We start from the raw sequence: 16,283 nt of genomic DNA, 5'->3' as shown, positions 1-16,283 counted from the left end.
TATGGTCACCTGTGAAATGGGCCTTCCTCTGGTGATCAGACAGGGGAAGGAGAGGGCACACAGCTTGGAAGGGACAGGATATTCTTTAACACAGGAAGGAAACCGTGACAGCTAGAACAAGCCTTACCACAGCCTCCTCCTAGGGCATGCCCAGCTCTGAGTTGCATCAGACTCTTGTTTCACAGGGGAAGACCAGCAGGAGAATGAAAAAGTCTGGTCAGAGAGACAGAGATGGCAAACTTTGGTCCTCTGTGCTTCAGAAAGGACCCAGACATGAGAGAGCTGCTGTCTGCCACCCCACAGAGGAATTCCACTTGTGGCAGGAAGTGTCTGCTGGGGCACTGCGGAACAGCCCCTGCGAGGTCAGATCGGATTCAGCTGCTGCAGCTCTGCTTTCCCACCTGAGGACTAAAAACCACTGCTATAAATTTCATGGTTCTTGACAAGAAATACTCATCTCCAAATGAAAAAGAAAAGAAGAAAAGGACATATTTTCTCCAAGTCTGCAAAGCCACAGGGAAGCTATAAACCCAGTTGAGAGAGGGGCGAGGAAGAGCTGGGGGGCAGAGGACGAGGAAGAGCTGGGGGGCAGAGGGCGAGGAAGAGCTGGGGGGCAGAGGAAGAGCTAGGGGGCAGGGGGCGAGGAAGAGCTGGGGGGCAGAAGGGAGCGATGTTTGGGTGGTTTTTTCAACAAAACTGGAGGACTGAAGTAGGCTGAAAGCTGTGCTTTGGGTGCAACCTGACCTTCATACCTTCACCCCAGGGGAGAGAAGCAGCCACTGCTCCCCCTGCCCTGGCACTGCTCCGGGTGACCGCACGGTGTCACACCAAGCCTATGGCTGACCACCTGCTGACCGCTGCCTGCAGCCTGCCTCCTGCCTCAGCCACTTGGATCACCAGCAGCTGCTATTTATAGAGACAAACCAGTCATCTCTGCCTCCAGACTGGGGTGATGTGGATGGAGCTGATGGCAGCGGCTGGGCAGAGGGGACAAGCATTGGCTGGCTGCTTGCTGTCCCAAGAGAATTAAAATCAAACCCCCAGGATTGATGCTTTTTTCCCACCCAGGGAAGCTGCTCCCTCTATAAATGGCTTTGTGCTGCAGCTTGTGGCCTCAGATGGGTTCACAGAAAAGTCTTAATGAGCTACTTACATGAGCAGGGAGGCAGGAGCACAGCAGAGTCCTGCAGAGCTGGAGCAACCCTTGGTAGCATCAAGGGAAGAAAAGCCTCTGAGGCACTGGCACCAAACCCTGCAACCTGGCTGCCTCTGCTATCCCCAGGCACAGCGGACTCCAGCGTTACAGGCTGTTAGACATCTCCAGCCCATGAGAAAGAGCAGATGGCAGCACAGCTCAACAACTGGACATGAGCAGTTGTCTTGTCCCCACTGCCACACAGCTCAGGAGTGTGGAGCAGCAGGAGGAGTCCTGGAGGCTCCCCATTTGCCACACTAGATGCAGAGAAATTTCCTCTTTTGCAGACAAGCTTGGTCAGAGCCTTCACAGGCTGAGCCAGAGAATGCCAGGTTGGAAGGGATCTCAAGGATCATCTGGTCCAACCTTTCCAGGTTCCCATCAGCCTTCGTCTTTTCCATGGGACTCCTTGTAAAGAAGGGAGTCTCTGGTGGTGGTGTGCAGAGAAAGAGCGAGAAGACAACTCTGTATCTTTGAGTGACACATGAGGGGGTAAAAAAAAATAGTAAATCATACTTGACACTTCAGAGCCTTCATGTTTAGTGAAAACAAGGAATGAAGTGAGCTTGTGAAAGACTAATTACCCAGTTTGTTTTAAGCATGAGCCCCAGCATTCCTCACACGTGCAGATACAGCTTGTTTTCAAAGAGTCCAATTATTTCATTAAAACATCATCTTCACACTTCCAGATTTGCTCTAACAAGTCTTCTCCTCTTCATCCTTCTAGCCTAATACTTTGCCTTCCCCCCCCCCCCCCCCCCCCCATTTTAGTTTTTCTTTTGTTTTGGTTTGGGGGTTTTTGTTTGTTTGATTTGTTGCTTAAGAGCAAAGAGTCAGAGTGAAAAAATCTATTTTGAAAAGCTATTTAAAAAAGCAGCTATTAAAGCTTGGAATTTAGGGTCCATCCTTTCTCCTCCACAGAGGAAAGGAATAGCTGCAGAAGCCTGAACATCTTAGTGCAAAGCCCGTGGCAGGAAAGAGGCGACTGGCAAGATGCTCCTACGGGTGCAAGGACAGCAAATGCAGGGTTGAATCAAGCCTGTGCCTAGGAACTTGAAGAGCAAGATAAGGAAGCAAAAGGGCTGAAAGCTCTTTGAACTGTCTAATATTGCCTGTGATGTTTACAGCCTGAATGTAATGTTTACTACCGACTACCAAGAAGGATACATAAGGCATCTAGTTTAAACACAGCACATGGGGATTCTGGGGGTGAGGGGGGAGAGAATAAACAATGAAAGAAGGGGGGGAAAAAACTAAAGAGCCCTCAAAAGTTGTCACAAAGCTGCCCACAGAGAAGAGTTCTTCCAGACAAGCAACATGAATAAAGCCTAATTCAGTAAATATCATCAGAAAATTGAGGTCACAGTAAGCTTCTGACTCTGCAGCATAAATCTTGGTTACAGAAATGTTTGAGCAACCACAATCCCTCTGAGGAAGAAGGCAGAAGCCTCTGTGCCTGCCTGTGCAGGAACAGTGCTGCAGTCTTGGCACCCAGTGGAGAGATGCTATCGGGGGTTGCCACGGAAACTGGAGGATGCAGACCCAGCAGCTTTGACTTTGCATAAACTGACAGCAAGTTCAGCTGGAGCCCAGACACTGCCAATGCTGCTGGGTCCCTCCAGCTCCCAGGCAGGATTGTGATGGGGCTCTGCTTGGACATTTCCTATGGGCAAGTCTCCTGCTTCCACAGCCCAGCTTCATGTCCCCACACACGCACAGACACAACCACACACAAGTACCCCACCTTTCACCTCCTTCTTCTCAGGTCAGGCAGCACCATACAGAAAGCTCATTTTCCTCACCCATGACTTCAATCCCAGTACCTCCTCGCTGTGAGCTGCTGTGTGGCAGCTTTTGAGCATTTTTGAGTTCTCTGCACAGGGGCAGTCTCTGGAAGAAGAGGCATTTTTAAATTGGAGTTCCTACCACTGCAGAGGGAGCCCTGATATTCCACTTCCCTTTACAAACCTGGAGAGAGCAGGAAATGCTGCATGACTTGTACAGACCTAAAAAGGATCACTTTAAATGATTCAGAGTTGAATTGCCTTTCTTCTTTTTTTAGTCTGAACAGCCTTGATTCAGAGGCAACCTGTTGTAGAAAGGACTCCAACACCAGGTGAATTACTCCCACCCCTGGCAACGTTGCTCTTACCTTATCATCCTGTTAGCACTCCTGTTGTGCTATGCCCACAAGGAAAACTGCTGGAACAGCTGGAACACGCTGTGGTTTGGAGCAAACCCCTTTCCCCCCCTGCTCAGAAGTGGTAAGTGATGTAGATTGCAGTTTTAAAGTCCCTTCAGGATAATTTTTTGCTGTTCATTTACTTATACACACCTCCAGGCAGCATCATTTGCCCACAGATGTTGTGTATGTGAATTCCAACACAATCTTAAGACTTGAGTGCAGGCTTCCTGTGAAGTGTTCCTGTTGCACTGCTGAAGCTGAGATCCTAACATCACAGAGCAGTGTAACACCTTTTTCTTCTGAGAAACCACATCCTAAAGCCATGCATTAGGTCTTCTGGGCAGGGGGAGGAAATTAATTCTCCCCAAACCAAGAGCAGTTCTGCTTCACACAAAGAACAGAACTAATCAGCTCTGGGCATTCCTGCTTCCTCTGAATAACTGTGCAGGTAGACCCAAAGAGTGCTGTTTTCACCCCACATTTCTATCCCCTCCACCCCCAAAAGATAATTCAGATGAAATGTGCCTCGTGTCCGAAGTGCCCACTGACAAGCTATTCAGGAAGGGAGATTTTCAGCCTGCAAGAGACAGGACAAGGCACTGTTGAGTGACAAACTTGTGCTCCACCCCTTTAGGGTCTGGAGAACAGGTCTGGCGAGGCAACTGGGGTTGTTTAGTATGGATGAGGCTAAGGGGAAACCTCATTGCTCTCCAGACCTGAAAGGAGGTTGGAGTGGTGGCGGTGGGTGTTAGTCTCCTCTCCCTAGTATCAAGTGATAGAATGAGAGGAAATAGCCTGCAAAGGTGTCAGGGGAGGTTGAGGTTGGAGACAAGGAAAAATCTCTTTCCTGCAAGTGGTCAGGGATTGAAGGGCTGCCCAGGGAGGTGGTGGAGTTACCATCCCTGGAGGAGTTCACAAAAGGTGTCAACATGGCACTTCAGGACACGGTTTAACGGCCATGGTGGTGCTGGGTTGACAGTTGGACTCCAGGATCTTCAAAGCTCTTTTCCAACTGAAACAACTCCATGATTCTCTATACAGGCAACCTCCATCATCAAACTCCAACCCATTTCTTTGCTGCTCCTTGCCAAGTGAGAAAGACTTCAGGGCAGTTGGTCTGACAGGCTGGCAGCTGTCACTCCCCATAAGCAGACCCCGAAATGAAAGAGCAATCCAGCACATGGAAGTAGAAAGTCCTGACACTTTAATTATCTGAAGAGATTACAAGATGAAAGCCTTCCTTGAGGCAAATGTATATTAGTATTGATATAGTCATTGTGCTTTTCAGTAAGAGAAATAGGAGTCTGCATTTACATAAGAAACTATAGTGTCTGAGATCTTTAAATATATTTATGGAAATGATTCTGAATTACAGCATTTACAAAATAAAAACAAGCTGGAATAAATATTCAGTCCATTAAATAAGATTCTTTTCTCTTTTCTTTTCCCCAGAAGCAAACCTTTTTGTGCATATTTATTTCACAACTGAAGTTTCTGGTACTTCTTTCTGTCTTTCCCTCGATCCTGGAAAAGAAGCATTAAATTTGTTGGCTTGAGTTTGGTTTGGGCTTTTTTTTTTTTCCTTTCCTTTTTTTTTCCTCTTTTTTTTTTTTTTTTCTCTAAAAATAAAACTGCAATCATCATTGCAATGTGAAGCCTGAGATTTAAGCCTGGATAAGTATCGTTGCTCGCACCACTGTCACCCACTTCCCAGCGGCTGCCCAACCCCGCACCTCGCCGAGCTCCGCGGCGCGCCGCCGAGTCCACGGGAAGGATTTCATGGGAGTTAACAACCACCACCACCACAATAAAAATCTATAAACAAGGTGAGGGTAACACATCGTAGCTGACACTGTGCAAACAGCATCATAAGGCTTGTGCATTACACTGCAACTAAGTGAAGCTGATTTTATCTGCCTCGAAGCGACAGGAGTGACGAACTCTTGAACCCTCCTAGGGTTCGTTAACACTGAATATTAAACCGCTTAACAAAGGGAATGTGCCACCCCTCCCCCTCAACATAAATAAATGTTAACAGTAAAAATCAGCACTGGTCAGCTTTGCTGGATCACCTTTGTGAAGCATGACACCACACACAACTTCCTCGGCCTGTTTTCTGTTGTGTTTATCACTCGGAAAGGCGGCGCTTAAGACCGCCAGGCAGGAAAGGGGATCCAGCAAAGGGCTCTCCATCTGCCTCCCTCTGCAACCACAGCACAGTCTGCCTGCCTTCTCATGTGGCTAACTCAAAGCCTGTCCAAACGCCTTCAAAACCTCAGTGCTTGGGGAGCTCTTACTGCAAGCAGTTGGTGTGTGGCCATAGCGTGAACCCAGGTGGGGCTCATGGCTTTCCTCCCCACGTGGAGAGAAAACCAAATGTCTGGCATTGTCCAGAAAGGCAAAAGGCTCCCAAGATGTTAGCATGAGTGAAGGACCAGCCTGCAACATCTTACACAGTGACCCTGACAAACATGGACAACAAGTCCCTTTTTCTCTGGCTGACCAGTCTGCAGGACCTTTGGAATATCTCATCATGTATTTACCTTTTGAAAAAAACACAGAATGGCCCCAGGGGGGTTGAGAATGGATCCACAAGCTTCAGAATGGCCCCAGGGGGGTTGAGAATGGATCCACAAGCTTCAGAATGGCCCCAGGGGGGTTGAGAATGGATCCACAAGCTTCAGAATGGCCCCAGGGGGGTTGAGAATGGATCCACAAGCTTCAGAATGGCCCCAGGGGGGTTGAGAATGGATCCACAAGCTTCAGAATGGCCCATGGGCTTGGAGACTGGATTTATAAGTTTCAGAATGGGCCCATGATCTTTTGAGGATGGATCCATGGGTTTTCAGAAAGCCCCCACAGGTTTTGTGAACAGATCCATAAGTTTCAAAATGGCCCCATGGGTTTCAAAGAAAAAAAAAACCCAAACAACAACAACAAACAAAAACAACCCAACCCCAAAACACACTCAGTCATGGGAGAAAGAATTTATCACTCCTAAGTTTTGCTGCTAAACTCTCATAAAATAAACTAAACTATGTCTTTTGTCATGAGTTTGTTCATTGGGTACCCATTTCCTCAGAAGTTCGTTAGGTTTTCAATGCCAAGCTGGAAATTCTCTGCTAGACTTTTGTTAAGAGGATTTGAGCAGAAATGATGCAGATTATAACCATTTCCAAGCCTCCTCAAAGCTGGAACCAGAAGCTGCAAAACTTGATTCTTAAGACGACAACCGGGAGTTATTGCTCTGCTCAGTAAATGAAAGGCAATAGAAAGAGACTGCTTCAGGACCTTCAGTGCTTCCTATGTGATTCACAGACAAGTTTGCCTTTGTCATATGGATTTGAAGTAGTTTTGCTTAGCATGGGGAGCAGAAAAACCCCACCCCCAACCCAGTAATGGGAAAGTGAAACTGCAGCAGGGAGAGTGCTGACACTCACAGCCATGCTGGTTTTGTGGTGAGCACAGAAGTGTCTGAGCTTCAGGATTTGGATTTGCTGGGATGGATTTGTTACTCTGTTCCTAGCATGTAAGACAAGCAGTGATGCTTGTTCCACTCTGAGCCCTGTTTCCTCCCCCACAGTGCATTTGTTCTGCATATGGCATCGTTAACATGAATGTTATAAATTTATGGAAGACTGTACTGCAGCCCCAGAGCTGCAGCCACTTCATACTTCCCTTTAGCAGCTTAGCAAAATGCAATATAAACTGTCTGTACAAAACTTATAACAATGGATGTCACAGCCTCCACGCCCTCACGGGGTCCCTCTTGCAAGTTAATTCTTGGCTTAGGTCAAATCTATCAGTCCAGCAGACACACCAGTAGTTTACTATGTCAGATACCAGCTTTGTCACTGTAGAAAGGAGTGACATGGAACATGTAACAGTGAGTGCAAACACGGACAGGCTTCATCTGACCATAACGAGGTAATGGAGCAGAGTGGGAGGAGCAGCGGGAACAGAAGATCTGAAAAACAAGAGGCAGATGTCACTTCAGTGCCTTGGAAGAACTAGAGGGGGCAAAACTGGTTTCAAGGAGGGAGTAGAGAAGATGGTACATGCTGGGCTTTTGTTGACTGGCAACACCACCCCCCCTCAGCACAGCAAGTCAAAGCTCTCTGCAGGCAGCTCACACGCCCATGACCACTTCATCTGGCTGTGCCCAGGCACCGGCATCAGCCAAAGCAGGCTGGTCTGTCTCTGCAGGTCACAAGAGAAGGCAGCTCCAACAGAAGAGATGAAGCACCTCTCTCCATTGCTTTTAAAGAAAGACTAGAGGAATATTTGCAAATGTCTCCAAAGTTCCTGCTCCTGCAAATCCATTGAAAGATAAAGCCACCTACTCCACTTTCTTGCTTTTGAACTTGTACACCAGCAAGCAAGCAAAACGGGACTGCAGGTTTCTGGCTTCCTGCAGCAAATGACTGTTTTATTCTCCCTCACTCCCTCTTACATCCCCCAAACTTGCTGAGAGGCAGCTCTATACATCACAGTCCTCCTGCAGAGGTTTAGAAAGAAAGCAAAGGGACATGGTGTCCCTGCAACTGAGCCGTGCATCACCCCCTGGCAGCACAGGCCACAGCCCGGTGAAGCTTACTGCACTCACCCAGAGCGACTCTGAGTTTGGGGCGCTCGTTCCAGGATCTCAGCAGGGAATTCTGCTTTTTAGCAGACAAATGCTTACTGCTGTATAAAAGCCAACCCCCACCCACCCACTTTCTAAACATAAGCTGAGCAGTTGAGAGCCAAGACACACAAACCCACTTGTGACTCGAGAGCCCCGGCCAAGCGCACGCGTTGCGCCGCGCGGCTGAGCCGCTGTGGAAGGCAGAGATTTGCTGTTCCCTTTGGTGGATCACTTCTCACATGTCTGACTGAGTCATTACCTTGCCACAGCTCCGACAGTGGTGTTTCCTGCGAATGACTGTGAAAGGAGCCTTGCACGCAGTGCAGTAGCTGCAGACTTCATCTGGAACCCAGTCAGGAGGATCTGTCAGAAACACAGCAACAAAAAGGAACGTAAATCAAAAGGCAATAAAAACAAACACGAGATTACCACATCCTCAGGGGAGCAGGGAGAATAAAATGTAACAGCAGCTGTTCTCATCGGAGTTTCTCAAGGTGCTCTACAAACAGGCAGGATGCCCAGGGCTCAATTCCCCCCATCTCTGCCAGGTGCCCACCTTAGGGCAGAGCACAGCAGGCACTGAAACAGCACATGGCAGCTTTGGATTGAAATGAAATATACCCTCGTCAAACAGAGTGGCAAAGAAAAGGAAATCAGCAAAAGTGAAGTATGAAGACAAGAAACTCAAAGCAGAACTGGATCACAGTTGGGTTTGTCAATGCAAGGCAAGCTTAGAGCTGAGACCATTCCCAGCCTCTTCAGCCCTCCCCACAGCACGGTTGGCTGCTTTTCTGCAGTTAGGCAAGCAAGGTAATAAGCTCCAAGCCTGATTACTGACTGCTAAACTATTAGAACTCTTACTGGAAATCATGAGTAACTACAGCAAAACCACAAAATCAAGTGTACAAGACTTAACAGAGCAGGAATTCGACCATCATCCCCAACAGCATGTTTCAGTTGTTTATTTCTCCTGTGAGCTCTCTAACCTCTCATAAAAGCCAGGCAAGGAAACGATTTGGTTTTGGCAAAGCAGAAGGTATTGGGCTCACTTCTGCTGGTGTCAGGCTGACGTGACCTCTGAGATCTCAAACTGCAGGTGTACAAATGATGGAGCCCATTGCTTAATAAAACTGTTAAGAATCAAATGAAGGGCAAAGAGAGTTCTATCCAGAAGGAGACTATGGACACAGTAAACATGAACAGCTGGTTGATTCACCCAAGCTCCCTGTATGCAGCTTCTCTCCGAGCACTGGAGTATGTGACCCATGCAACCGCTGAATTATAGACCTGAGAGGCAAGATCCCTGCCTCAAGGAGCATATTATCAAACACCAAACTACACGGTGCAGTTCATGCAGAGCACAAAGGGGCTACAACAGAAAGCAGACAAATGAAAAATCCACTCCATTGTTCAAACACAACTGGTTTTCGTGTGCTTGTCACAGAGCAACCTTTGTCAAATTCAAGTCAAAAGGACACAGCCTTCACTGCAGGAAATGTCCAAAAAGCTGGTGACTGAACTTCAAATCTTGACTCAGCTTTCACAGGCTCAACTGTTTTAGAAGACAAACTAGTTTAAGGAAGCGTCACTTAAGGAACAAACTGCTCTGATCTCTAGGGACAATAACCAAAACCAAAGTCTGTGTGTAGAAAAATGACCAATTGGGGTGAATTAAGAAAAAGAAGAGAGAGCATAGCAGCCTTCACCTCATACCCAGGAACAGCTCATCAGAAAATGTTCTGTAGGGACACTAAGCTAACATTCCTGCTTCAAAGGTAAGTTTTCCTTCAGCACTGAGGAGATGCAGGACTGCCAGCTTAAGCTGAAGCATCAATAGCAATGAGCCCACTAGATTTTCCTTTCCAGTTCCTTCCCTTCTCTGCAGCCTCCCCAGCTACTTGCCCAGTGAAACTTACTCTCAATATCAGTTTATGATTGACAGGTGCCATGTCTACAAGGTTTTTTTGAACACCTGCAGGGATGGCAACTCCACCACCTCCCTGGGCAGCCTGTTTCAGTGCCTGACCACTCTTGCAGCAAAGATATTTTTCCTAATGTCCCAACCTAAGCCTCTCCTGGCACAACTTGAGTCCATTTCCTTTTGTCTTACCACTTGTTACTAGGGAGAAGAGACCAACTCCCACCTTACTCCAACCTCTTTTCAGGTAGTTGTAGAGGGCAATGAAGTCTCCTGCCCTCAGCATCCTTTCTCCAGACTAAGCAACCCCAGTTCCCTCACTAGACCTGTTCTCCAGACTCTAATGGGGTAAAGCACAAGCCTGTTACTCAGCAGTGCCTTGTGCTGTCTATTGCAGGCTGAAAATCTCCCTTCCTGAAATCTTCTGTTAACCCATTACACAGGGCCTGACAAAACCCTGGAAGAAACAGGAATTTTGATGAACAACCACCTCCAAAGCACAAAACAGTCTTACCATCCCTGGTTTGTGGTGGCAGAACGGCTTGACTGCCAGATGAATTCATCTGCAAACTTTGTTTTTATAAAGGCATACAAGATTAGATCACACCTCAGCAGCATTCAGTGCACAGCAACATTAAAACCCTCCCTACAGAATGTTCTCCCAGGTCAGTGGGACTGACTCTCCACACTGCTGTCACATCTGCTGACTGACAAAAGGCATCAGCAGAGCAAGCTAAAGGACACTACTTCCCCCCCCCACAGAGAGTGGCCCAAGAACAACAAAGACCCTTTGGCAGGACAATGTGGCCAGCCCCACACCCCATCATTTCAGGGTTGCAGCGCCCTGCCAACATTCTCATGGCTCACACCAATATCTGCTGCACTGCAGCACACCCCCAAATAGTAACACTTGGTTATGTAACAGCTTTTATCATTCCAAATGCTCTACAAGCATTAATTGCTTTAATCCTCCTCACCCAGCTACAGTCAGTAAAGTCTGTGTGGGGAGAAATCAGGAGAGAAATGTCCCAAATCATTCAGTGGTGCAGGCTTGGAATGAGGTTCCAAATGATGAACTGGGGGCCATTAGCCCTGTGCTGTAGCTTCCAGCATGAGTGAAAAGGGCCTTGCACTGAACATTACACAGATAGAGGCTCCAGGTTGAGAGCATGCACTTGAACTGAAGGCAGTGCTGGACTGGAGCTGAAGTGCTTAGACTGGCAGGAGGATGAAGCCATGAATGAACCCCTACTCCATCCTGGTGAGGCCTCATCTGGAGTACTGGGTCCAGTTCTGCACACCCCACCCCCCAGTTCAAGAAGGACAGGGCACTGTTTGAGAGGGTACAGCAAAGGTGATTAGGGGATTGGAACACTTCTCTGATGCAGAGAGGCTGAGGGACTCAGGGCTTTCTAGCCTAGAGAAAAGACGCCTGGGGGCAGCAGGGAGGGGAAGTCTTATTTACGCTTGTAAATACTAAAAAGGTGGGTGTCAGGCTTTCAGTGGTGCCCAGTGACAGGACAAGAGGTAATGAGCACAAACTTGAACACAGGAAGTTCCATCTAAACATGAGAAGGAACTTCTTTATAATGAGGGTGGTAGAGCGCTGGAAGAGGCTGCCCAGGCAGGTTGTGAAGTTGCCATCTCTGGAATCATTCAAAACCTGTCTGGACACCTGACCTAGGTGGACTACATCCCTTCCAACCCTTATCATTCTGTGATTCTCTGAGTGACTTGGTCTTTCTGAGCCCAGTAGTGGCAAGGGGATCACACCCCTTGGTCCTCTTTGCCAGCCTCATCTCACTCAGCCTGGGGAGCAGCCACTGTGATTTACGTGTATTAGCGATTGACTTTTCAGGCTTTTCATGGATTAGGAGCTCGAAATATTCTCTGAAGAGCAGTCTCAGGAGGGGATGAAGCTTCACTACGAAGAGCAGAGCGAGTTATACAAATTAAACCCCTAGCAGGAGCCTGAGGAGATGCTGGAAGGTGGGCAGCAGCTCTGTACCCCAAGGCTTTCTATGGTGCAGTCCTTCTCCAGGCTATGCTGCTGCATCAGCTCTGCACAAGGCAGCAAATGGAAACATCCCATCCAGAGACTCTCTGCCTGTGCTTCAGGGATTTGTATAAGGGAAGGAGGGAAAAACCTTCTTGGTAGGCTAATTGGCCCCCTGCTTTATCATGCAATGAGCTAAGAGAAGTCTGTTGGGAACCAGATGAAGACTACAGCACAAACATCAAAGAGGAGGAGCGAGGGAGGGAAGGGATTAACGAGATCGAAAGGCTACAGAAATACATTTAAGAAGGAAACCTTAAAAGCCTGTACAGAAACTAGGCAGGGAAAGGAAAAAGACATGGATTTAAAAGAATAAGAAAGAAGTTTAGAGAAATAAAAAGAAAAGCAGAAGAGAAAACTAAGTAAGTATGAAGACTCAAAAACACATTGGAAAAGAAGAAAATAGTCCCAAGTCTACTCAAAAAAAATCTTACATCACCATTTCCCAGAAATCATGACAGCTTTTACTGGACTTATGCTGCAGCTTTCAGAATCACCTTCACCTTGTCTCTGCAACTTCATTAGCTAAAAAAAGTTCTGTTCCATGAAAGTTAGAAATCTCACACAAATCCAAGCTGCTGGAGCTTTAAGAAAACCACAGTCCTATTAAAATCATAGCTGCTGTAAACACCCTCCAAAAGCACATGCAAATTAATGTTGTTTAAATAGGTGCAACAGACCTACTGCAGTCCACCTAATCTTACCAAGCCAAGGAGAACACCTCTGCTTCCCAAAACACGAGGAGAAGAGAGCCTGGACCCAGATCTATCAACAGCATGGACTGAATATCAGACCTGAAAGTTTGTTCACTGGTGCCGAGACAAGACATTGGGTCAGGGTTGGAGAAGAATCATCCCAGAGACTGGATTAGGAGTAGGAGAAGAATATTATCCCAGAGGTTGTTGGAGCTTGAAGAAGCCCTAATTTAGCAAATCTATACTCTGGTAGCAAACAAATCAGAAAGCAAGCCCACCACAACTCCCTTTTGAGGAGCAGCTACTAAACCCTAAGTGTGTGGTGGTGTTTGCATTATGGAATCATTAAAGGTTGGAAGAAACCTCTCAGATCATTAAGTCCAACTATCAACCAACAGCACCACAGCCACTGAAGCACGTCCTGAAGTGCCATGTCTAGATGTGGTTTTGAACAGCTCCAGGGATGGTGACTCCACCATTTCCCTGGGCAGCCTGTTCCAATGCCTGCCCAGACAACTCAGAGAAACGCTCCCTTCCACATCTGTTGTTTTTATCAACTATCCCCAATGCAGAACTCAAAGGGAAAGCTCCTCTTGCACTAATGTGTACTAGATTTTAAAGCACATTCTGCATAACCCTGGATCATACTTTTACCAAGCTAACCTTGAGAGGGTTGCTGCTCCAGCAGCCTGTGAACTTACACTGCTACAACTATCAACATGCATTACCCTCACCGTGGCAAAGAAGGGTCAGACAGGCTGGCTGGAGCTCTTCTGATGAAAGCAAGAGCTGTAAATGCTCACAGCTTTAAATATGGGAAGCAGAGAACTGAGGTTCTCTACTCTAGTGCCTTGAAATGGACATCTTCAAAGCCAAGCTGGATGGAGTTTTGAACAACTACCAGGAAGTGTTCCTGCCCAGGGCACCAGGTTGGAACCAGATGATCTTTAAGGTTCCTTCTAACCCAAACCATTTTAGGATTCTATGGCTCCATAGTAGATATAACATTTTCTAGATCAGAGTTTCATTACTTCACTCCTCCAACTGCCAGGACAAAATGAACCTTTTTCTCCCTTATCACACTATTTCCCACATGTCATTCAGGGGAACCTCTGACTTTTCTGTAAGAGTCCTAGGAGGAAGCTGTAGTGAAGTAACCTTTACCCTTGCTCAGTAGCTTCAGTGTTGATTGTCTGGCTTGACATTTCTCAATTTTCTGCTTCAACAAAATTATTGGATGACAATTTCAGGGCTGAGGGAGGATGCAGAGGGACAGACTTAGCAGCTTCAAGTACAACTTTTTCCCCAACAGCTTTCTTAGAATGGAGTCTCTGTGCATCCGTAGAAAGCTTTCCCCAAAGCATGGAGCTTGAAAGACAACATAAAAGCTGTACCAAAGTCTGTAACTTTCTGTGCATGATGAAATACGCTCTGTGGATTATAAACCACTGCCTCATTACAGGAAACTTGATGCTAGAGTCTTCTCTCACCTCATGTAAGCACAGCTGCTGAATAAGGAAAAGCCTTGTCTGGACTGTTTGGCCACTGGACTAGGCAGGAATTCAACTTCTTCTGTTTAGAAGATGTTGCTGGTCATCATTATAAATAATAGAGTGGCCACAGGAGCATAGAGAACAACAAACAAAGAGAAAGAAATCAGTAATTGAAGCATTCAGCTAGGGTTTGACAGCTAATTGTAGGCTCACTGTGATTAGACTCTGCACACAGAGTAGCACGGGTGGGTTTTCAAAACCTTCTGACTTCTGCTAATAAGAACAAAAGCTGGAGCCTTGGGACCATACCTTACTGAACTGTGCTTGCGCTGCTGGCTGGAGAGCAGGGAGAACCTGTGACTAGGCAAAAGTGGGTGGGCTGGATTATTACAAGATGGAAAGGGATCAAGGAGAAATAGCATGCTGTTGTGCAGCAAACAGATGCTAGCACCATTTGGCACCAGCAGACACTTGTACTGGCAGCCACAGCAAATCCATTATGGCTGGGGTTGGAGGTAGGTAAGCAAGCAAGGCAGCTCTGTATTGATGATAGAGGGACAAGGAGTGAAAAAAAAGTAAAAATCAATGTATGGGTGCAGAGAGAGCTGAGATGCCACAGCAAATATTTTCACACAGCACCAACAGCTCCATAATGCTTTGTTTTCCCTTGAGGAAGTCTTCCCATTCACACCTGTCTCATGCTTACTCCTAGACAAGATGTGTAACTCGCTTCCTTAGCCACCCTGTAACTTCATGACATGGACAACTGACTTGTAAACCATCCCCCAAATACATGTGTGGTCAAAAGTTCACTGGTAAAACCATTGAGCTCACAAGGATAAACGTAGCGCTCCCAAACATGGTCAGCAGTGATAGGCTTGATCACATATACAGACAGATAAAGAAGACAATACATAAAAATCATTATGAAGGCTAAAGAAAGAAGTTACTCTGTGTGTATCTATGGGAACCCACTGGCAAATGCAAAACAGGTTCTGTGATGGGGTTAGAAACATGGCCTCGGACACAGAAATGGCAGAAAGACATCAGATCCCTGTTTCCCTGAGGTCTGGTTTTCTAAAGCTGTGATATATATTAAAGAACGATGCAGCTCTGTCCTGGCTGGGATATGTTTATATTAGGTTAACTCATTTTTCACGTTTTTCAAACCTGGAGTTATCCTATAATCCATGTGTGAGCCATGATGCCCACTCTCTGTCCCATGCAAGCCTCTTCGGTCAGCTTATTATCCAGCAGCGGTCTGTCCCAAGCAGCATCTTAGGAACTTCCCAATAACCTTCTCAGAGTTCCCCAGGACACAAGGAAAAAGACAGACCCACAAAAGGTGCCAGGAGACAGGGGCTCTCCACTGTTCCAGCAATCCAGAGCAAGCACCACTGGTAGCAAAGAGCCCAATCTGCTCTCTTCCAAGCAGCTGCTGCTACTGTGTGCTTTTTCCTACACAGAGCTTTCCATCTTCACCACCATACAACCAGGCCATGAAATGTCAGTGTACTGAAGACTTGCCCTATGAAATATTGTATAAACTCATCTTACATTTATGTTTCCCTTGAATATATTTGCTTTATATTCTCTCTCTCTCTCTATGAAAACACAGTGCCTTCTATGCTCTATGGACTACAAATATATCTGCTTCCTAAAATAAAAACCCCAACCACCAAGCCCTGAGGCATTAGGACAGCAAAGCTGAACATAATACACCCTAGGCTCATCTCTTCTCTTGAAAATGCTTTTGTTGGGGAATGCCAATTAATCTGGAGTTGATTGTATTTCAACCTTCAGAAGGTCACAGGATTTAACTCTTATACCCTTGCCAATGTCAGTTGGCTCATAATAAACATTCATATTTGTTTTACAACCCAGACCAGCTGGTGGGGTTTATATAGAGTAAGAATGAGAAATCTGACAAAAACAAGTGATTCATCTTCATAATCTGAGCAGAGGCTGGAACCTTCAGTAGAATCTTAAACCCATTTATTTGTTCAGGTTGCTGGGCTTGCTTTCTGCCTGTGGTGGGTTGTGTTTCTTATTCCCATTGATTGGATGCAATCTCAAAACATTTGGTCCTTTCGGTAAGAGGGATTTATTGGATA

General features: G+C 46.6%; 1 protein-coding gene across 3 annotated transcripts in view; it reads right to left on the bottom strand.

Moving 5' to 3' along the window:
* Positions 1 to 6,760: 6,760 nt before the first annotated feature.
* Positions 6,761 to 16,283, bottom strand: part of ZFYVE28 (zinc finger FYVE-type containing 28) — a 125,327-nt gene continuing 115,804 nt past the window's right edge. For all 3 annotated transcript variants that reach the window (XM_054172380.1, XM_054172381.1, XM_054172382.1), the window contains 2 exons: positions 8,267 to 8,370; positions 6,761 to 7,347 (listed from right to left, as the gene is read on the bottom strand). In XM_054172380.1, coding sequence (XP_054028355.1) covers positions 7,216 to 7,347; positions 8,267 to 8,370 — 236 coding nt within the window. In that variant the 3' untranslated portion in view covers positions 6,761 to 7,215. The remainder of the gene's footprint in view (positions 7,348 to 8,266; positions 8,371 to 16,283) is intronic.

The sequence above is a fragment of the Dryobates pubescens genome, chromosome 23, assembly GCF_014839835.1.
Source record: "Dryobates pubescens isolate bDryPub1 chromosome 23, bDryPub1.pri, whole genome shotgun sequence".
Lineage (NCBI taxonomy): Eukaryota > Metazoa > Chordata > Aves > Piciformes > Picidae > Dryobates > Dryobates pubescens.
This window is presented reverse-complemented; position numbering and strand designations above follow the sequence as displayed.